This window comes from Taudactylus pleione, unplaced genomic scaffold, assembly GCF_031769625.1.
Source record: "Taudactylus pleione unplaced genomic scaffold, aTauple2 ptg000149l, whole genome shotgun sequence".
NCBI lineage: Eukaryota > Metazoa > Chordata > Amphibia > Anura > Myobatrachidae > Taudactylus > Taudactylus pleione.
The window spans coordinates 557,609-581,937 of NW_028284551.1; the positions used below are offsets into that span (position 1 = coordinate 557,609).

Genomic DNA, 24,329 nt, shown 5'->3' on the forward strand with positions numbered 1-24,329 from the left:
TGCAGGGAGGAGACCTGGAAAATGTGAACTGCTATGGGTCCTGAGCACAGAATTTGAGAACGACTGCTCTAGGTCATGGACACTCACCCAAAAATAAAATATCTAGTGTAATATATCCAATGAACCGTACAAAACACCCTCCATTGTGTCCAAAAACTATAAATTAAATAGTGGGGAAGAAGATCTTTCTTGCCACTATATAGATGTTGAAGCATTTAATAGTTGGCGACTACTACTTCCTCAACTTGCAACACAGGCATATCTTCATTCCTCCAGATATTTAAAAAAAATCATTTTTTGTTCATTAATCCCAGATATAGGAAAACAAAACTAAAACCTAGGCCATAGTGCAATGATGGTTTTTATAAATAACTAGCTCCCTGACTTTGCATAGGAGCAATTTTGTCTTCTCAGATCACCTTGTTGACCACATCGTTTATCCTCCTGACATCAACACGAAAAGATTTAGTTTTGACATGACACTCAAAAGGGCCACGTATAGTTGTCCATGAGCAAAACAGTCTCCAGCCATGTTAATTGTGTGCTTTATTGTTTTATTTATTTATTGTGTCAAAGCAAACTCTTACCGACAATTGGACTTGTTTGAAATTTTGAAAGAATTGTTTTTCACATAAATGAAATGGGAACTGTTACAAAATTTTAGTTTTTCCCTTTTTTTTCTTTTGTTTTTATTTTTAATCTGTAAACAGGGCTTATGTATTATCCAGTCTCTCCAGAAAAATGTATGTCTCGCTCTACATGGTATAAAAAGTCCATCGTTGTGTTTATATCTTTAATGGTTTAGGCAGCATAAGCCAAGAAAGTGCCCTTGTCCCTGGGCGACTGACCTCTTTGGAATCTTGGATGTCAACATGCCAGCAAAAGCCAACAGGCATTGTGGGAGGTGCCTTCTTTTGAAATGATATTTGCTTTGTAGGGTTGCTTGAGAATGCAAATCCTGAGCAGTTTTTGGAATTCTAACTGAGGTGTATTGGTAGAGGCTCATTTACTCAATTGCTTGCTAATTAAAGAACCCATCGTATTCCTACTCTGCCCAACCTATCTAGTGTTTCATCACTGATATTCATAGCTAAGATTATTCACTGTGTGATGCTATCCTCCTTTGTACTCCAAAGGTCTTCTGGAGTACAATGGTCAGAGTGGTGGCTTTCCAGGACATCTTTGCTGATGGTCAAAAATTCTGCTCCCAATTCATCCAAAGTAAAGAGACATCTGATGGATCTTCAGTTTTCTTACTCCATGTTTTTTTTCCTGCTCGTTTGCAATTTGTTGCTGGAGGCTGCGAAATGGCGAGACTTGCAGGCTCTCCAATTGTGTTTTTTTTTTCCAGGGTTATATGTTCTATTTGACATTTGTTTGAATGTTTTCTTAATGCTGTGTAATGACTGTTTTATTAGATCGCAGGTATTCACTTACCTCCAGGGTTTCTTTCAAAACCCTGTCCTGCCCCTATATCTGTTTTTATTGTTCAATTTTTATGGTTAGGGCAGTGGTTCCCAAATTGTGTGCTGTGGCACCCCGGGGTGCCTCGGTTGGTGGTCCAGTACCAAATAAAATTAATTTTAGTCAGTGTGATAGGCAAAACAAGTGCTAATGGCTGCCAATCAAAAAATATGTGGACAAAAAGAAGCGCAGCCCTGTCAACCACAACATAACTGACTCTAAGGGTGACATATAAGCACAATTTACTTATGGAGAAATTCAGCAAAAATTTAAATTAAAATGTTTGGCCCAGGACTGCCATGGAAAAAAATGCTGATACTCTAGGGAGCCATGATTCGGAAATGTTTGGGAACCACTGGGTTAGGGTGTTCATAGATTTATGAATGTGGAAGTTCCTTTGATAGCCCTTTTCTCCTGGACTGGATGCACTCTGACCTTTTAGGGTCTACAGTTGTAGTTGCCGCCTTATTTTTTTATTACTTTTTGTTACACTGGTAGTTTAGTTTAAATGGTTTTGTTATTTTTCTTTTTAGGCCCTAAGTGTAATTGTTTTGGGGTTGGTATGCAGGGAGGGGGGTGTTGGGTTTTCTTTGTTTCACTTAATGTTTTGCTGCAGTTTTTATTATTTTTCTTTCATGTAACATGAGCCTTTGTATATTATATTGCGGGGTTGGCGGAGCACCCATGGGTGAGATTTTTTCCTGTTTCCGTTGGGGTGAAGAGATGGCTATATCCTTCTGATCCCTTATATTTCCCCCAGTTATGCTGAAAATTGTCATGGAATGGGGACAGAGTTTTTGAATTATTATAATCTGGTATCCTCCTCTTCCCCATTCGCCTGAGATGCATTTTTGCGGTGCTCCTTGATTTCTTAAGTTGCACAGCTCAAGATCTTTCATATAAAGTGGGAGGAGGAGCTAGAGCATAAATGTTGTGCTCTTGAGGCTGTGTATTTTGCTAGTTGACAGGCTCATTGTTCATAAGCAATGGACTTTCTGCTTGATCAATCTAAGCGCTGTTGTCTTTTCACCGCTCATGATTACTATATACAGGCAGTTAGGGACAGCAGATTTATGGATTATATGGCATGGGCAGAGGTTTCTCCTATCACTGTGCACAGCAGCAATATAGGGGATATCTTCCACCCCAGCTACACGCTGCAGTGTTTCATGCACACTTTACACATGTCTACCGCTCTATAGTTTATTATTCTCACTCTGTACTGGTTTAAAAATTCAGATCAGTTTTGTTACCAACCATGTCTGCTTCTAGTCAAAAGTATTAAGAGTTCCCTGTCTCACTAAAAGAAATCAATCATGCTATCAAATTGTTCCAAATCATTATGCCCCTGGGGTAGATGCGTTTCCTAAATCCATAAACCTTTTTTTTTTTTCCCTCTAAATTATTAGAGATCTTTGAGGCCCTTTTAGAAGTAGATGCCCTCTTCTCCTCGATGGCTGAGGCTCTCATCGTGGTAATCCCCAAGCCGAGCAAAGACACTATTGTTTTTTTGTTTTTTTTTTTACTCCTATCATACCGTCTCCTTGTTATCCACCGGCCTCAAAATCCTGACCTGAACTTTGACTCTCCGGCTTAAGGTTATTCTTGAAATTATTCACCCCAATCAAACAGGCTTCGTGTCTGGATGATCCACTGCCATTAATTATAGACTCCTCTGTACTTAAAGTACATGCAGGTTGCTACTGATGAGATGGTCGACACTGTCATTGTATCCCTAGACACAGCCAGGGCTTTTGACTCGATGGAATGGCTGTTTCTCTGGGAAATACTCTCTAGATTTGGGATGTGTCCTAGTTTTCTGGCCTGGGTTGAGCTATTATATTTCTGTCCTGCTTCCCATGTTAATGTAAACTGCTTGGTCACAGAGTAATTTTTGCTAGAAAGGGGCACTAGACAGTCCCCGTTATTTGTCATTGAGCCACTGGCCTGTGCATCATCAGTCATTTCTGGTTTAATCTCTGGGTGCGAGGAAAAATTTGGTTTATACTGATTACATGATATTGTTAACACAAATGGAGTGTTCTTTGTCAGCTCTGCCCGCCATGATGAATAGAGTTTGGATTGCTGCAACGAAGATCTTGGGCGAGTGCGAGCTTGATTCTTGTTCTGCCTTTTGGGGAAACTCATGCTCTCCCAGTGGTACATAAACTTTAGGGCAGATCTGTATGGATGTCTTACGGAATTGATGCTATAGGTCTCATATTAAAATGGGATCTTGCTTATTTGTCCTATACATTGTTTGCTAGGTACATGCAAGCAGCTATAGATTGTAAGCTTGCGAGCTGGGCCTTCCTATATATCTGTCTATTATTACCCAGCTTTGTTCTATTACTGTTTAAAATTTTAAAGCGCAACTGAATATGTTGCTCTTTATAAGAAACTGTTAATAAAATAAATGTGCTGTTGGGAGTTGCAGTGCTTACTTCAACTTACATATGTTGTTTGTCAGGACACCATCCTGTTGAATCAGCTATCTTAACGATTTCAACAATTGAATGTGTCATTTTTCAGCATCTTTGATCGCTTGTTTGGACCTTGCAGCTCTTCACACCTCTGTGTAGAGCAGCAGCCCTTCCAGAAGTGCTGCACCAACACAAGTACAACAACCCAGACCTAAAACTCTTGCAGGACAGGTTGTGGAGAGTGTTCTATCAGGAAAGTGAGTTTTGCTTTCCATACCACTGGGCGGAATCTGTATGAAATTCTGGCACTAAGAGTGCCTGCTGTCATACTGACAGCGGCATCCTGATGCTCAGGATCCCGACAAGGGTCCGGTAAGTATGTTACCCGTCCCCACTTCTCCCCCTAACACTCTTCCTACATCCTAACACTAACCTTCCCCACCTCTAACCCTAGCTCTCCCCGTGAGTGCCTAAACTAACCCTCCCCCCCTTGCTACCTAACCCCTCCCTCAGTGGTGCCTAAACCTAACACACCCCTGGGGGTAACCTCCCCTAGCCTAACCCTCACCCCCCACAGCTAAGACCTAACGAGCCCCACTATACTTACGATCGGCATCCTGGCTGTCGGGATGTCCACTACTGTCGGGATTCCGGTGGCAGTGTTCTGGCCGGATAGTGGCATTCTAATGCCAGTTGTAGGTATGTTAACTACCTTCCCCACTGGCCATACAGCCCACAAATATAGCCAATGCCAGCTCTCATCTGAGCCTCAACATTGACCGTTCTGGGTCCGTTGCTGTGAACCCAATATCCAAAGTGACATCAATGTGTGTGCACTTCTACAACTCATGGCACCTCACCTGTGCCTTTCCGGCCATCCTATAATTAGTGTCTCATCATCCAATAAGCAAATTACTGTGAACATTACACAGTCTAGATTTCTAGTTGCCGATTCCCCAGATAATCTGCTTTTAATTCACTGACTTCAACCTGCCTCTACTGCAGCACCACAACTCTTATTATGAGAGGGAGATCTAAAGTAAATAATGCAGCAATTCAGAAAGATTTATTTAGGAAAAAGTCCATATGAGTATTGATGTCTGGCCTTTAAAATGGATATAAATGAGTTTTTGATGTGATCTGGCTCTCTGGAAAGAAAATAAGAGTGGATAATCAACAAGCCTCTGAACAAGAGACCAGCCAGCTTTGCACCAATATACTCCTGTTGCTTGAACTGGACAAGGGAGGTAGACAATATCTCAGAATACACAATTTTCTTTAGTTATTGGCTTTGGTACATCTTCTTACATCTTTTTCACACTCTGGGCAATATTTACTAAGCAGCGGTTTGACAGCGGGTTCTATTCTATTCTAAACCCCGGGGGTTTGGTGGTTTATTTGCAGCTGTTTCTAAATGACAGCACTATCCTATTGTAAAATGTGTTTTGATGGTAGTTTTGCAGCAGTCTTGGCCTTAGTAAGTCTGTAGATAACAAAACCGCCGCCAAACCACAGTCAAAACAAATTTAGAATAGAACAGGGCTGTAATTTAGAAACCGCTGCAAAACTGCCACCAAACCCCCGGGGTTTAGAACAGAATAGAACCCGCCACCAAACCACCGGGGTTTAGAATAGAATAGAACCCACGTCAAACCGCCGCTTACTAAATTTTGCCCTCAATCTCAGATGATCTATACCTCTTGGATAAAGTCCAATGTGCCCTCTCCTTTGTGACGAAATCCAATATCATGGAAAGATGTCATATGCCTGCCCCTAAACTCTGCCATAAAATAAGTTATAACCGAACTTGATGAGTATTTAATCTATAGCAACCCCCATTCCAATAAAACGCAATGTGTTTGTTGTCCCCATGACTTTCGCTCAAAGTTGTTCTAAAACTTGTCAGGTGCAGTGTATCAGGAAAGCATACTAGCATAAACCATGAACTGACCTGCACGTACCTTCCCAGATACTATTGGAGCGATGTCAAAAGAGAAACCAATGGAAATCGGCAAACTCTTTAATATTGGCATGTAGCAGATTGCATAAAAATCCAACAGTACAGCCATGGCCAAAAGTTTTGAGAATGACACAAGTATTGGTTTTCACAAAGTCTGCTGCTGCAGTTGTTATGAGGCAATTTGCATATACTCCAGAATGTCATGAAGTGTGATCAGATGAATTGCAAAGTCCCTCTTTGCCATGACAATGAACTTAATCCCAAAAACATTTCCACTGCATTTCAGCCCTGCTACAAAAAGACCAGCTGACATGTCAGTGATTCTCTCGTTAACACAGGTGAGTGTGTTGACGAGGACAAGGCTGGAGATCACTCTGGCATGCTGATTGAGTTCGAATAACATACTGGAAGCTTTAAAAGGAGGGTGAAGCTTGAAATAATTTATTCTTCCTCGATTAACCATGGTTACCTGCAAGGAAAGATGTGCAGTCATCATTGCTTTGGGAAAATAAAAAAGGGCTTCACAGGCAAGGATATTGCTGCTAGTAAGATTGCACCTAAATCAACCATTTATCGAATCGTCAAGAACTTCAAGGAGGTTGAATAGTTGTGAAGAAGGCTTCAGGGCGCCCAAGAATGTCCAGCAAGCACCAGGACCATCTCCTAAAGTTGATTCAGCTGCGGGATCGGGGCACCACCAATGCAGAGCTTGCTCAGGAAAGGCAGCAGGCAGGTGTGAGTGATGAAGACTTTTGGAGGATGGCTGGTGTCAAGAAGGGCAGCAAAGAAGCCACTTATCTCCAGGAAAATCATCAGGGACAACCTCATTTTCTGCAAAAGGTATAGGGATTGGACTGGTGTAAAGTTATTTTCTCTGATGAATCCCCTTCCAGCTTGTTTGGGGCATCTGGAGAAATGCTTGTCTGAAAGGTGAGCGCTACCATCAGTCCTGTGTCATGCCAACAGTAAAGCATCCTGAGACCATTCATGTGTGGGGTTGCTTCTCAGCTAAGGGAGTGGGCTCACTCACAATTTTGCTTAAGAACACAGCCATGAATAAAGAATGGTACCAAAACATCCTCCAAGAGCAACTTCTCCCAACCATCCAAGAACAATTTGGTGATGAACAATGCACTTTCCAGCATGATGGAGCACCTTGCCATAAGGCAAAAGTGATTACTAAGTGGCTCTGGGAATAAAACATCGAAATTTTGGGTCCATGGCCAGGAAACTCCCCAGACCTTAATCCCATTGAGAACTTGTGGTCAATGCTCAAGAGGTGGGTGGACAAACAAAAACCCACAAATTCTGATGAACTCCAAGCATTGATTAGGCAAGAATGGGCAGCCATAAGTCAGTATGTGGCCCAGAAGTTGATTGACAGCATGCCAGGGTGAATTGCAGAGGTCTTGAAAAACAAGGGTCAACACTGCAAATATTGACTCTCTGCATAAACAATGTCATTGTCAATAAAAGCCTTTGACACTTATGAAATGCTTGTAAGTTTACTTCAGTATACCATAGTAACATCTGACAAAAAGGTCTAAAAACACCAAAGCAGCAAACTTTGTGAAAACCAATACTTGTGTCATTCTCAAAACTTTTGGCTATGGCTATATAGTTGCATGCAGGCTGTAGTAATTAAGTATAGCCAGTATACAATTCGGCAGTAGAGAGCAAAATTACTGATGAGGTTGAGCAACAGGTAAAGGTTGGTAGTATACAAGGGGTGGGCAATAAGTGCCCCCCCCATCTATTGTAGAACTTTACATCCCAGCATGTCCTGCCACAGCTTTGCTATTTGGCCATGCTAAAACTGTTGCAAAGGCATGCTGGGATTTGTAGTTCAACAGCTGGAGGGCCACGTATTGCTCACCCCTGCAGTGGACTGTAGTGTCTGGTGGAAAGAATGAGGTAACGGTAATCAGGAAAGGTCTATAGCAGAATGAGAATGCTGGGAAATAAGTGAATGTAAATGGTGTTCACAGAATTGTGTATACAAGTAGATGATTGGTCTGGACTGCATGCAAAGTACAGTGGGTCACATGCATAGGTCAGCTTAGGTAGCAGATAGTCCGGAGTCAAGGGAACTGGTAGAGATCAGGAATAAGCTGAGCAGCAAAATAGAAGAATGTGAAAGCTAGATATGACTAGGCTTTACAGTGGGCGATGGCTATTTAAGGCAGTTGGCACAGCATAAATCGCACAGTCAGCGACCAGATGTGTAAAGTATGAGCCCACAAGTACTGATCGCATAAAACAATGACACTAGCACCAAAAGGTACCCACAATAGATACCAGTTATGTCTAATGTTCTTAAAAACTCCACCTACATTACTACAAGGTGAAAGAACAAATATACATAGAGGTAAGGATGAAATTGGTCACCATTTTAAATGAGCTGAGCTTATAGTCTGTTATTCCCTATAGCTTTGGCTAGAAAAGAAATATAAAAACTTTTGGATAGAGCGAAAAATAGAAGCACCAATCCTTTTAGGGTCTAGGTTCATACAGATGGCAAAACAATGTTGGCTCAAACATTTGCTGAGGCCCTCAAGCTTCTCCAGTGTTTTGAATATATTGTGATTTATTTTCCCACCACTAGAATCTGTCTACTGGTCACAAAAGACCTCTTCCTTAAAGAGCTTACTAAGTGAGAGTTGTTAGAAGTGAGTTTTAGAAGAGATGTTGCCCATAGCAACCAATCAGATTCTAGCTATTATCTTCTAGAAGGTGCTAGATAAATGTTAAGTAGAATCTGATTGGTTGCTATGGGCAACATCTCTTTTAAAAATCACTTCTAAAAACACTCACTTTAGTAAATTTACCCCAAGGTGTAGAATCTCCTCCAGCACCAGAGACTTTCCTACATGTACACTGGTTAAAGGTGTCTAGTGCACAGCGTAGTGGGTAGTGAACAGTGCTGAAAATGGGGGAGATGTATCTAATTTTCTAAAGAGTAGACAAATGGAGAAGTTACCCATGGCAACCAATCAGTCTACCTATCATTTTATGTACTTGATAAATTGTAGCTAGAAGCTGAATAATTGCTATGGGTGTCTATTACACTCGTTAGAAGCTTTGATACATCTTCCCCTAAGTTTCTTACTTGCACATTATCATGTTGATGTACTTTTACCACCATGCTAAGTTTTGATTTATGCAGCAATGGTCAATTTTTTGTCGAAGTAAAAGTTGTGTTTATCTTTTACATGTTACCCTGGCTGCAAATAAATAATACCGACTGTTAGTGTGTGTGCTCCATGTATGTGGATCGCAGTGGTGTAGACAAGTGTATCAAATAGATAATTTTAATGAGAAGATAAACAAATATATAATAATGAAAATAAATAAAATAAAAGGAAGCACAATGACACTTATAATGGTTATGCACTTTTAAATAATGTTGTTGGGCTCCAGCCGGTGTTATCTCGGATACTATTGAAGGTCTTTCCCTATGCTTACACTACCTGATGCGAGTTCTTCAGACTGGTGCTTCAGTCCTCCCTGGTCAGTTCAGTACCAAGCAGAAAACTCATAAGTAAATGTCTCAGACCAAAAACAGATATACAGATGAGTGTGAGATAGCACCCCTAATACTTACTGTATTGAAACAAATCTCATTATTCAAATGTTAACAAGGAAGAAGGATCATAACACTAAGGGGCGTCGTTAGTTGCAAGCGGTCGCACTGAATCAGGGCGGCCGCTTGCATCCTGAACGACCGCCTCCTTGTCGATTGTTAAGCTGTGGGTTACCATCCACAGCTTAACGACCGACCAGGTTGATGATCGCGATGGTGATTGGGGCTTACGACCAGACCCTAAGGTTGGGTCTGGGCACTCGTAAGCCCCAGGGAGCTTTCTGCTCTGATGGAGCAGGAAGCTCCCCACTGACATCACTGATGATGTCAGTGCGGCCGCCCACAAAACGGTAGGCGTTCGTTAAGGAACGCCTCCGTTTTGAAAACCACCCCTCCGGCCCGCCTGCCAAACGGGGCCAGCTGTCGATCAACATCGAAAGCTGCCCCTTTGGTAGCGAGCTACGGAGCGACAGAGTTTCTCTGTTGCTCCGGGGCTTGCGCATGCACAGTGCGGCCGCTGCGCGTGCGCAGGACTAACCATCGAGTCGGTTACGAGCGCATCGGCGCTTGCGACCGACTCTGATTTAGGTCCATAGTCCATTGTGAGTGTTATTTTCCCACTGCGTGAGGTTTCTCCTATTCAACTGGCTGTGAGAAATTCAGCCGCAGTAATTTCAGTTTTTCTTGCAGCTTCAGAACAGGTGCCAAATTGGGAAAAATATCAGGATTTGGTTCAGAACCTCTGGGGACCCCCCTCCCCTAATGTGTAAGTAGGCAATTGGTAGTTATTAATTAGCTTAGTTAGTCCAATAATTACATTTCATTATTGGGATGAAAAAAAGTGGACTCAAATGATCCCAAAATTAACTTTTTTGTTTTTTTTTATGCACCACAAATTTAATGAAAGTATTTATCTAAATGAAAGAACAAATAGCTTTTTATAATGTTTTTTTTTTGCTTTTTTTTTATTTTTTGTTCAAAAATTTGTCCAAAAAAGTGTCCTCAAATTGACCCAAAAGCAACTTTTTCATGTTTTTTTCCCCAACTTTTTTGTTTTATTTGTATTTAATTAAATGAAAAAAGTTAGCTTTTTATATATTTTTTTTAAATATGTATAAATCAGCCATTTTAAAATGTTTTAAAGCTTAAAATGATTTTCTTTGACACAGTAAGTAATATCTATACTGTTGCCTAATATTTAGTTTAATTTTTGGGGGGGTACATGTTGATTTGAAAATTTTTTAAAAGTTTTGACGAATGTTTTTGTGGGAAAAATTACCGCAACCAATTTTTTTAAATTGGATAGCATGGGAATTGGGAGCGCGTATACCCACGTTAATAAAAAAATTGGTTGTTATAGCCATGGTAATTTGGCCACAAAAATTAATTGAATATGCCCATAATTATTAATTTGACAGAAAAGATATATCCGTTCCAATACATATTACTGCATGATCCGGATCTGTGCTACGCCATTAGTAGATATGAATGCAAGTTTAAAATAGTTTACATTCTTTTATATTAACATTCAAAAAATAGTATTTAACACTGCAATCAAAGTTTAAAGTTAAATGTAGAGGTACTTGGCAGAATAGTTAGTCAAATTAATGAGCCCCCCCCCCCAAAAAAAATAAAATAAAAATAAATATATATATATATTTGAGCCACAAGCTATTAGAAAATGTTAATAACCTGTAATTTGAATATTAGGCTGCTGCACATCATTGATTATTGTTTTGTGTCTCCAAATTACTTGTAAATGCCAATTTTGGGGATGCACAACTAGACCAGAATAACATTTAGCAACAATGTCATGGAATTGTATTTCTGTAGGACATATCATTTTTGATATTGCAACCACTGTTCTCTGCTGTGTTTATTATACATGCAGATGTCATCAGTGTTTGTCTGTTGATAAAGTTAGATTAAAAAAGGTGGCTAGGGGCCGGGGATGTGTTCATCCAGACTGTTATAGAAGATGTTCCGTCTTTCCTTTTCCTCTATGCTAAGTTTGAGTTCCTGTTTGATTATACTTTCTGCTGCTTCCGATCTAGCATATCTGTTAACACTTTTACTTGACAGTGGTGCCCATTTGGTGTTAAACTGGCAAGCATTATAAATCAGTATCGTGTATCATGACTGGTCTATTATTTTAACAGCTCTCACTTAATAATTTAGCCAATACTAATTTTTTTGGGAAAAGCATGGAGCCCAAATAATTAATCATAAATTGTTACAATAGATGAATTAAGGGAATTTTGGAATACTTAATATGAGAACAAAAAAATAATCTTCCTGTTTAATTTTGATCAATGTCATCTAAGTATTACAGATGAAATTTCAATGTTTAATTTGAAATTACAACTATATCTTGAAAGCCACAAAGATACAATAATTTATTTACTTACAAGCTGTACTTCACAGTATAATAAGTCCTCAGACATACATATTCTGTTTACACATATTGAGATTTTTCAGTGTGCATGGAAATTACTAAACAAATTCTAGAAATTGCTGAATTTTTTATATTCTTTATTTTACATATACTCGGTAAAATACATTGTGTCCCATATTCTCGAAAGTGGATCAATGAAACTAATTTAAATACCCTTAAAAAAAACATATAGAAAATGATTGAAGGCAAGTTTACGCATTGTATGTCATTTTCCATGTTATGTGTCAAAAATAAAAAGTAATAACTAATGAGCAATGTCCAACTTACCGGCATCTTCTCAAACACATGACTTGACCAATCTATTTTAATTGGGAGATAGCTGCAATATACAGTTAAGCTTTTTATGGTAAAGAGTATACTAGCATTTAGTACATATGACATAATCAAGCCAAAATACAGTACATTTCTAGGCATGTACTTGTTTAAGTTTAGCATTTAAATTAAGATTGTAACCAAAAGAATGTAGCACACGGTAACAAAACATATAAACAACACAAAAACACCACTACAACTAGCACCATGGATTAGATTATGTGGCATGTGAATTTTGGCCATTTTATGTGCTTTAAAAATGCACAGGACATTGATGACGTAAATCTAGTATGTCACGTAACCATTTAGTAGCAAATACTTTTTGAGAAATTAGTCAAATACTGTTGTTTTATTAATTATTTTTATATTTTGCTTTTACTTCTAAATATTTTGCAACATTTTGTTCTTCCACTTTTGAGAATATGCCCCATTTTGTTGTAAGGAGTGTCAAAAGCAATTTTAATTTAGAGAAGATAGGAGTGGTCATTTGCACAAATTGTTAATGAGTGGTTGAGGTCACGTCCTTATAGACATTTTTCTTCTATTTATATGTTTCTAAATCTCACAGTATCATGCATTCTCATTCTAGACTTGGTGCATTTGTGCGTTCCAAGAACACATTCATCTAGGAAAAAAAATCAGTGCGGAGGTAGCCTCAGAAGACTGGAAGGTCCTTGTAGGCTGAACACTTCTGGTTCTCCAATGTGTCTTCTTACTCAGAGTCTTTTAATAAGTAAGAGTTTATATGAGTGGACTAGTGATTATGGTAAATGGATGGTGTAATATAAAACAATGACATAAATAGCATTAGTGTTTCAAACTTACAGGTTTGTTTCAAAATATGTAACACATTACAGAAATCGGCTGTAGCCCAGAAAATTCCACAAGACATTTGTTTTCATTAGTCTAGAGCAGGGGAGCACAACCATTTCTAGTCCGAGGGCCGCATTGGGAGATTGCATTCATTGAAGGGGCACAATAAAAATGTACTTAAACTTGAAAATACATACAATGTAGTTAAGGATCCTATGGAGACAGAAACATGGGCGTAACTACCATAGGTGCAAGGGGTGCAGCTGCTATGGGGCTCAAAGCTTAGGGGGGGCCCATCCTCCTTGTCAAAGTTACATGTGTTATATGCTTTATTTCACCATTGGGCCCCTACAAACTTTTACTATGGGGCCTTCAAATACCTAGTTACGCCCCCGGACAGAAGTGTGTACAATGCCGCATAGAAGGATGCACTATAACCAGGGGTACGGTCATTTCATGTAGCAACACAGTCTCCCTTCCTCAGCTCTGTAGCAACAGCATCACATCCCCATAGCAACCTGCCTCCTGCACTACCACTGCACTCCTTCAATTTGGCTCCCACTTCTGTAGGTTCAGTGATGGTGCCCCCCAAATTATGTAATCCTGAGAATTATAGAGAATAATTGTGTTCCCTGGACTGTGACGTTGGATTTAGGAAGTTATTTTTCTACATGTAAATAAATGTGGGCTTGTGTGTTTTGCATGCAAACGTTTGCGGTAAAGTCCCAGTCTGGCTCTGACTATGGGAATGAAAATAAGTGATGCAACAGAAACAAGACATTTGTTGTTAGTAGGCAATTAAATAACTTGCTGTGATTTCTTTTGTTTTAAACAAAAACAATTGCTACATTAATAGTTTACATTATTAGTTTGAACAGTTTGGCTTATTCCATAATACAGTGTATCATAACTTATATGAATAATGAAGTGTGGAGATCCATTAAAAAAATTATAATAATCTGGGCTAGAAGCTGTGGTCCTGGCTCAGTCTGTCAGAGCAGAACTACAGGAGCGAGTGGGAATGCTCTTAGAGGCACGCTTGTGATATAATGCTTGATTCATAGGTACAGGCAGTAATAATGTTTGTGCAGTTGAGCGAATGTTTGCTACTGCACATGCGCGAAAAATCTAGAGTACCCTTACTGCACACGTGCGAGCCATTAATATTACTTGAGACACCATATGTGATTCATGGGAGAGTCAGGATGGAGACTGGGAAGTGACCTAAAGTTCTTGCATAAAGAGGATGTGTTATGGGTGTGTTTCAGCAATCTGCATTCTCTTTCACAGCACCACAGCCAAAGTGGCCATGTTTTCAGAAAGTTGCAAGGGAGACTGCGTCTGCACTTTGCTCAGATATGCAAAGTTAGCATTGCAGGATTTGCTCAGTCCCTCACACAGAAGTACACAAGGGCAATGCTTATACTGGCGTTTGCATATTTTTGCACTAGCGAATCTGAGAAATCGTATCTGCGCATGAACCTTTGAGTCAGGCCTATAATTAATACATTATCGAGGAGAGCCACAGCCAATTCTCTGCAAACACCGATGCATGGCAGCTAATTTGATTGGCTGTCTGTCACAGGCATGTCTTTGTCTAATCCTGCCCCTAAGAGTAATTCCCACCCATCTCCCCAGTGTTTGGTACAGAAAAAAAAAAAAAAGGTATAGAAAAATCTTTGAGGAAAAGAAAAAAAATAAAATAAACCACACCAGGGTGACGGCTCTGTCTGGGGGACCCAACAGAGGGAGGTATACAATGAGCAAGGCCCGCATGAGGCCCTCAGACTGCAGGTTGAGCATGGCTGATTAGAGCTAGTTAGATGAATTAAATCAACTGTCTGTAAATATGCTATAGCACATACTGTAGCAATCGAACATAGTCCTATAAATGTTATGCTTTCCATTTATGTAAAATTATTTTTAAGGGGTTTAACAATGAGATGTAGCAAATAAAAAGAAATACTTGATTTGCAGTTTATTTATCCAATTGGATAATGTTTAGTGTTACTCTTTGTTGTGAGATGTGGAATGTACCTCGTTCCTGTCAGGTCATCCTGGCAGATAAACAGCATTTTACATACTGCAAAGGAACATGTTGGCTGGGCCTTAGGTAGGCAGGTCACCTGTGTAAGTCACTCTCAGTCATACTTCATACAGCATGTTAATTTCTCATAGGAGACCAGAACACAGACTGCTATTTCTACTAAGTAATCACTCAGGCTGGTACAAAACAGTACTGTTTGCTGGCCACCCTGTATACATATATATGTAAGGTATCTTGGTACATACACTCTCCTCTTAAACATGCTCATTGAGTGATCCATGCGACAGCGAGGGATTCACTATTGATACACTATTGGTAAATGCGTCACTGTAATATCTACAGCACGTACAGTTCTTGGTAGCAGGATTCTGGATGCATTGATCCCTCTGTTAAGGAACTCATCAGTGCCTAGTAGCCCTCATGTGACTAAACAGAGGCTGTTACATGACGCTGCACTGGGTGGTCCCGCAGCAATCTTTGAGGATAGCCATTCCTGTTTTTGTTATAGAAGGTTTAATTGGTGGAAGTTCCGTTTTCTTTTCGGGAATGGAACCTGCAACATTTAAAAAGTGACATCTATTAACACCATGATAATATTTTATTCACAAATATATCTCAAATTTAAAGAGTTACTTAGGACTAACGTATATGTTAATTTTACAAGTATGAATTTTAAGCCTTTATGTAAATTTACAGTGCATCCGGAAAGTATTCACAGCGCGTCACTTTTTCCACATCTTGTTATGTTGCAGCCTTATTCCAAAATGGAATAAATTCATTTTTGTCCTCAAAATTCTACACGCAATACCCCATAATGACAACGTGTAAAAAGTTTTTTTGAGATTTTTGCAAATTTAATATAAAAAAAAACTAAGAAATCACATGGCTCCTTCCCGTTCTACACTGGACCCTGATCTCTTTGCCGGTGTTAACATAGAGCTTGGTGATTATAACTGATGACACAGCAAGGAGTTAATTCTGCTCAGAGGGGAAAATAACTCTGGTTTTCCCTTTCTCTCTGATTGGGTGCATTGGAAGAGAAGGCGGCTGGTTATACGGCTTGTTGAAGTAATTGATGGAAGGGCTCCTTCAACATTTTAGTTAAGCCCCTATGGAAGACTGTACAGATTGGCATAACCAGCAATGTCAGTACAACTTTGAGTGGGTACAATATCATTTACTATACTTTTTGGGTTAACTTTCTTCCTGTCCTTTTGTATTAGAGGCATAATTTCATAATTTATTATAATATTTAGTAAAACAAGTAAAGTGGACCCACAAATACACCATTGTTTCTGGTGATAGAACTACTTTAAATAATAGGCCCCATTTACCAGCAAACCTTAATACCAGTGGCATATTTCATTTATTATCGAAGTGACACTTATGTATATGCCGTTGGTATTTAACATTACTTACCCCCTCCTGAGAGGTCCAGCGGCATCCTTTGCGCTTTTGTTGCCAGTCTGTTTTTGCCAGGGGCGGCTGCTGTGTCATGCCCATGCACACGGCCAGTCTGCTCATGTGCATGACACTCGCCCAGCGGGGACACAGCAATACAGAAAGGCTGCTGCCAGGTCCCCAGTGCCAGAAATGGGGACCGTATCGCACTTGCCATCTATAGATGACGTAAGTGATACAGTGACAAAGTGGTAATCTTAGTTTACCTCTGTTTGTTAAATATTGAAAGGTGGACATAGGGCCTGATTCAGAGCCGCTCGTTCGCTATGAGCGATGTTCGCACAACTGCGCATGCGTATGGGTTGTAATGCGCATGCGCAAACCAGTCATTGCGGTCGGAAATCGTGCGATTGCAAAACAGCGAGGGGCTGCTAATTTGATTGAAAGAATGTACCGTTTGTGGGTGATAACCGGGGAAGGTGCTTGAAAACGGGGGAGTGGAGATCCGAACGCAAGCGTGCCTAACGGTAAAAGGGGCGTTTAATGGGAGTGCATAATTAGTAAAGGAGCGTCATCGACCACGTCACTTGCTTGTCTTTTAGCCTGAACTGCTCACAGTGATTGCGGTAGTAAAATCCTACCACAAGCACTGCGAGCAGTTCTGATGCCTTTCGATGTTCCGGATTAATAAATACCGGAGATGACGTGTGATGCGAATGGTAAAGGGGCGTCTTTACAAAATAGCGAGCACATTTTTCGTTCGCTCGCTCAGACATAGAGGCGTCAACAGACTGCAAAGAGCGAGACTGGAATGACCGTCCGCAAATAGCGTCTGGGTCTGAATCCGGGCCTGAGCCCCTTGCGAGTGCTAAAGGGGTTATGTGTCATTGATAAATAGGGCCCTAAATATAAGTTCTCTTCTGTTACTGGCAAAATGGACAACACAACCTGTAACTTATTACAGTAAGAGATGAGAGGCAGGAAAAGTGGGTAGTAGGTTGAGAAATGACTAGTTGCATAGAATCACCAGTTTCGAAGAGCGACCATGATGTCTGAAACATGTATGATGTTTTTCCTACAAGTTGTCAAGATCATTTTTAAAAAAAGCTAATGCTGCAGAAAACATGGACTTGTTCCACATGTACTTACAATGACATTTCCCAGCATTGTACACAGTGCTTCATGTTTGTGAATAGTTCCTCTGTGCTTAGTGATAAACACTTACTGACAGACGGCCTTGTGGCTTTGTCCATGGGCTTTAATTTGATGCGGAGAAAGTCTGCAATTTCCTTGTCTTCCTCTTTCTCTCTGCGAGTAGAAAATGACATACAATACATAAGCCGCTTGTCCTTTTGTGGAAACAGTATCTGTATGCAGGTATCATGTAGGTTCCGGGCCTGATTCATAGGTGGATGCAATGCTGATGGGCATGGAGTTGAGTAATGTTTTGTAAATGTGTGTAAGCAAAAATTCCTTAAAACTCTCACAGTGCATGTATACCACAGTGTGTATGTATGAGGGCGCAGTGCATGTATACCACAGTGTGTATGTATGAGGGCGCAGTGCATGTATACCACAGTGTGTATGTATGAGGGCGCAGTGCATGTATACTACAGTGTGTATGTATGAGGGCGCAGTGCATGTATACTACAGTGTGTATATATGAGGGCGCAGTGCATGTATACTACAGTGTGTATGTATGAGGGCGCAGTGCATGTATACCACGTTGTGTATGTATGAGAGCGCAGTGCATGTATACCACGGTGTGTGTATGAGAGAGCAGTGCATGTATACCACGGTGTGTATGTAGTAAGGAGCAGTGCATGTATACCACGGTGTGTATGCAGTAAGGAGCAGTGCATGTATACCACGGTGTGTATGCAGTAAGGAGCAGTGCATGTATACCACGGTGTGTATGCAGTAAGGAGCAGTGCATGTATACCACAGTGTGTATGTATGAGGGCGCAGTGCATATATACTACAGTGCGTATATATGAGGGCGCAGTGCATGTATACCATGTTGTGTATGTATGAGAGCGCAGTGCATGTATACCACGGTGTGTGTATGAGAGAGCAGTGCATGTATACCACGGTGTGTATGTAGTAAGGAGCAGTGCATGTATACCACGGTGTGTAAGCAGTAAGGAGCAGTGCATGTATACCACGGTGTGTATGCAGTAAGGAGCAGTGCATGTATACCACAGTGTGTATGTATGAGGGCGCAGTGCATATATACTACAGTGCGTATATATGAGGGCGCAGTGCATGTATACTACAGTGCGTATATATGAGAGCGCAGTGCATGTATACCACGGTGTGTGTATGAGAGAGCAGTGCATGTATACCACGGTGTGTATGTAGTAAGGAGCAGTGCATGTATACCACGGTGTGTATGCAGTAAGTAGCAGTGCATGTATACCACAGTGTGTATGTATGAGGGCGCAGTGCATGTATACTACAGTGTGTATGTATGAGGGCGCAGTGCATGTATACTACAGTGTGTATGTATGAGGGCGCAGTGCATGTATACTACAGTGTGTATGTATGAGGGCGCAGTGCATGTATACCACAGTGTGTATGTATGAGGGCGCAGTGCATGTATACTACAGTGTGTATGTATGAGAGCGCAGTGCATGTATACTACAGTGTGTATGTATGAGAGCGCAGTGCATGTATACCACGGTGTGTATGTATGAGAGAGCAGTGCATGTATACCACGGTGCGTATGCAGTAAGGAGCAGTGCATGTATACCACGGTGCGTATGCAGTAAGGAGCAGTGCATGTATACCACGGTGTGTATGCAGTAAGGAGCAGTGCATGTATACCACAGTCTGTATGTATGAGGGTGCAGTGCATGTATACTACAGTGTGTATGTATAAGGGCACAGTGCATGTATACTACAGTGTGTATGTATGAGGGCACAGTGCATGTATACTACAGTGTGTATGTATGAGAGCGCAGTGCATGTATACCACGGTGTGTATGTATGAGAGAGCAGTGCATGTATACCACGGTGTGTATGTAGTAAGGAGCAGTGCATGTATACCACTGTGTGTATGTATGAGGGCGCAGTGCATGTATACTACAGTGTGTATGTAGTAATCAGCAGTGCATGTATAATACAGTGTGTGTGTATGTAGTAAGGAGCAGTGCATGTATACCACAGTGTGTATGTAGTAAGGAGCAGTGCATGTATACCACTGTGTGTATGAGCGTGTAGTGCATGTATATCAGTGTGTATGTATACCACAGTGTGTATGTAGTAAGGAGCAGTGCATGTATACCATGGTGTGTGTATGAGGGTGCAGTGCATTTATACCACGGTGTGTATGTAGTAAGCAGCAATGCATGTACAGTATACCATGTTGTGCATGTATGAAGGCGAAGTGCATGTATTCCACGGTGTGTATGTAGTAAGGAGCAATGCATGTATACCACGTTGTGCATGTATGAAGGCGAAGTGCATGTATACCACGGTGTGTATGTAGTAAGGAGCAGTGCATGTATACCACTGTGTGTATGTATGAGGGCGCAGTGCATGTATACCACGGTGTGTATGTAGTTAGGTGCAGTGCATGTATACCACGGTGGTTATGTAGTTAGGTGCAGTGCATGTATACCACGGTGTGTATGTATGAGGGCGCAATTCATGTATACCACGGTGTGTATGTATTAGCGCTCAGTGCATGTATACCATGGTATGTATATATGAGGGCGCAGTTCGTGTATACCACAATGTGTATGTATGAGGGCGCAGTGCATGTATACCAGGATGTGTATGTATGAGGGCGCAGTGCATGTATACCACGGTGTGTATATATGAGGGCACAGTGCATGTATACCACGGTGTGTATGAGGGTGCAGTGCATGTATACCACGGTGTGTATGTATGAGGGCGCAGTGCATGTATACCACGGTGTGTATGAGGGTGCAGTGCATGTATACCACGGTGTTTATGTAGTTAGGCGCAGTGCATGTATACGATGGTGTGTATGTAGTAAGGCGCAGTGCATGTATACCACAGTGTGTATGTAGTAAGGAGTAGTGCATGTATACCACAGTGTGTATGTAGTAAGGAGCAGTGCATGTATACCACTGTGTGTATGTATGAGCGTGTAGTGCATGTATACCACGGTGTGTATGTATGAGGGTGCAGTGCATGTATACCACGGTGTGTATGTATGAGGTCGCAGTGCATTTATAGTACGGTGTGTATGTAGTAAGGAGCAGTGCATGTATACCACGGTGTGTGTATGAGGGTGCAGTGCATGTATACCACGGTGTGTATGTATGAGGGCGCAGTGCATGTATACCACGGTGTGTGTATGAGGGTGCAGTGCATTTATAGTACGGTGTGTATGTAGTAAGGAGCAGTGCATGTATACCACGGTGTGTGTATGAGGGCGCAGTGCATGTATACCACAGTGTGTATGTATGAGGGCGCAGTGCATGTATACCACAGTGTGTATATATGAGGGTGCAGTGCATGTATACCACGGTGTGTATGTATGAGGGCGCAGTGCATGTATACCACGGTGTGTATGTATGAGGGCGCAGTGCATTTATACAACGGTGTGTATGTAGTAAGGCACAGTGCATGCATAACATGGTGTGTATGTAGTAAGGCACAGTGCATGCATAACATGGTGTGTACGCAGTAAAGAGCAGGGCATACATACCACGGTGTGTACGCAGTAAAACGCAGTGCATGTATACCATGGTGTGTACGCAGTAAGGCGCAGTGCATGTATACCATGGTGTGTACGCAGTAAGGCGCAGTGCATGCATACCACGGTGTTTTGCGCAGTAAGGCGCAGTGCATGCATACCATGGTGTGTGTGTATAAGAGAGCAGTGCATGTATACCACGGTGTGTATGCAGTAAGGAGCAGTGCATGTATACCACGGTGTGTATGCAGTAAGGAGCAGTGCATGTATACCACAGTGTGTATGTATGAGGGCGCAGTGCATGTATACCACAGTGTGTATGTATGAGGGCGCAGTGCATGTATACTACAGTGGGTATGTATGAGGGCGCAGTGCATGTATACTACAGTGTGTATGTATGAGGGCGCAGTGCATGTATACTACAGTGTGTATGTATGAGGGCGCAGTGCATGTATACTACAGTGTGTATGTATGAGGGTGCAGTGCATGTATACCATGTTGTGTATGTATGAGAGCGCAGTGCATGTATACTACAGTGTGTATGTATGAGGGCGCAGTGCATGTATACTACAGTGTGTATGTATGAGGGTGCAGTGCATGTATACCACGTTGTGTATGTATGAGAGCGCAGTGCATGTATACCACGGTGTGTATGTAGTAAGGAGCAGTGCATGTATACCACGGTGTGTATGCAGTAAGGAGCGGTGCATGTATACCACGGTGTGTATGTAGTAAGGAGAGGTGCATGTATACCACAGTGTGTATGTAGTAAGGAGCAGTGCATGTATACCACAGTGTGTATGTAGTAAGGAGCAGTGCATGTATACCACAGTGTGTATGTATGAGGGCGCAGTGCATGTATACTACAGTGTGTATGTAGTAATCAGCAGTGCATGTATAATACAGTGTGTGTGTGTATGTAGTAAGGAGCAGTGCATGTATAATACAGTGTGTGTGTATGTAGTAAGGAGCAGTGCATGTATACCACAGTGTGTATGTAGTAAGGAGCAGTGCATGTATACCACAGTGTGTATGTATGAGGGCGCAGTGCATGTATACTACAGTGTGTATGTAGTAATCAGCAGTGCATGTATAATACAGTGTGTGTGTGTATGTAGTAAGGAGCAGTGCATGTATAATACAGTGTGTGTGTATGTAGTAAGGAGCAGTGCATGTATACCACAGTGTGTATGTAGTAAGGAGCAGTGCATGTATACCACTGTGTGTATGAGCGTGTAGTGCATGTATATCACAGTGTGTATGTATACCACAGTGTGTATGTAGTAATGAGCAGTGCATGTATACCATGGTGTGTGTATGAGGGTGCAGTGCATTTATACCACGGTGTGTATGTAGTAAGGAGCAATGCATGTACAGTATACCATGTTGTGCATGTATGAAGGCTAAGTGCATGTATACCACGGTGTGTATGTAGTAAGGAGCAGTGCATGTATACCACTGTGTATGTATGAGGGCGCAGTGCATGTATACCACGGTGTGTATGTAGTTAGGTGCAGTGCATGTATACCACAGTGTTTATGTAGTTAGGTGCAGTGCATGTATACCACGGTATGTATATATGAGGGCGCAGTTCATGTATACCACGATGTGTATGTATGAGGGCTCAGTGCATGTATAACACGGTGTGTATGTATGAGGGCGCAGTGCATGTATACCACGGTGTGTATATATGAGGGCGCAGTGCATGTATACCACGGTGTGTATGTATGAGGGCGCAGTGCATGTATACCACGGTGTTTATGTAGTTAGGCGCAGTGCATGTATACGATGGTGTGTATGTAGTAAGGCGCAGTGCTTGTATACCACAGTGTGTATGTATGAGAGCGCAGTGCATGTATACCACAGTGTGTATGTAGTAAGGAGTATTGCTTGTATACCACAGTGTGTATGTAATAAGGAGCAGTGCATGTATACCACGGTGTGTGTATGAGGGTGCAGTGCATGTATACCACGGTGTGTATGTATGAGGGCGCAGTGCATTTATAGTACGGTGTGTATGTAGTAAGGAGCAGTGCATGTATACCACGGTGTGTGTATGAGGGTGCAGTGCATGTATACCACGGTGTGTATGTAATTAGGCGCAGTGCATGTATACCACGGTGTATATGTATGAGGGCGCAATTCATGTATACCACGGTGTGTATGTATTAGCGTGCAGTGCATGTATACCATGGTATGTATATATATATATATATATGAGGGTGCAGTGCATGTATACCACGGTGTGTATGTATGAGGGTGCAGTGCATGTATACCACGGTGTATATGTATGAGGGTGCAGTGCATGTATACCACGGTGTGTATGTATGAGGGCGCAGTGCATGTATACCACGGTGTGTATGTATGAGGGCGCAGTGCATTTATACAACGGTGTGTATGTAGTAAGGAGCAGTGCATGTATACCATGGTGTGTATGTAGTAAGGCACAGTGCATGCATAACATTGTGTGTACGCAGTAAAGCGCAGTGCATACTTACCACGGTGTGTACGCAGTAAAGCGCAGTGCATGTATACCACGGTGTGTACGCAGTAAAGCGCAGTGCATGTATACCACGGTGTGTACGCAGTAAGGCGCAGTGCATGCATACCACGGTGTGTACTCAGTAAGGGGCAGGTCATGCATACCACGGTGTGTACGCAGTAAGGCGCAGTGCATGTATACCATGGTGCGCACGCAGTAAGGCGCACTGCATGCATACCATGGTGTGCATGTATGAGAGCGCAGGGCATGTATACCACAGTGTGTACGCAGTAGATAAGTACAGTATCAGAAATGTAAGTTCTGGGAGGTGGCTAGTATTGCATGCAAAAGTGGTCCGTTTCATGTAGAGGGTGTGTCAGTGAACGCAGCGGTGTATACAAACACACAGACCTAGGAGCCCATAGGTGGAGAAACTGCACCTGCCATAGGGCTGGTGCAAGTTGTGATGGTGCAACTGATGATGCCTAAAGACACAACATTATTGCAGTGTGTATAGACGCTCAGACTGGGCATCTCAGTCCTTGCACAGTCAGACGCAGCTTGTACACCAGTGATTTTCAACCTTTTTTAACTCGCGGCACACTACACAAGATTTTAAAATTGCCAAGGCACACTATCCGGCGATGCTGTGTGCGCGGACTATGAAAAAACACACTACATTAGTTCCCACAGGAACAAAACACACTACATTGGCCCCCA

General features: G+C 41.7%; 1 protein-coding gene across 1 annotated transcript in view; it reads right to left on the minus strand.

The window, feature by feature from the left end:
- Window positions 1-11,816: 11,816 nt before the first annotated feature.
- BMERB1 (bMERB domain containing 1) overlaps window positions 11,817-24,329 on the minus strand; it is a 286,252-nt gene continuing 273,739 nt past the window's right edge. Inside the window, exons 5-6 of the mRNA XM_088474217.1 lie at window positions 17,684-17,766; window positions 11,817-15,610 (exon numbers count right to left, since the gene is read on the minus strand). Coding sequence (XP_088330343.1) covers window positions 15,498-15,610; window positions 17,684-17,766 — 196 coding nt within the window. The 3' untranslated portion in view covers window positions 11,817-15,497. The remainder of the gene's footprint in view (window positions 15,611-17,683; window positions 17,767-24,329) is intronic.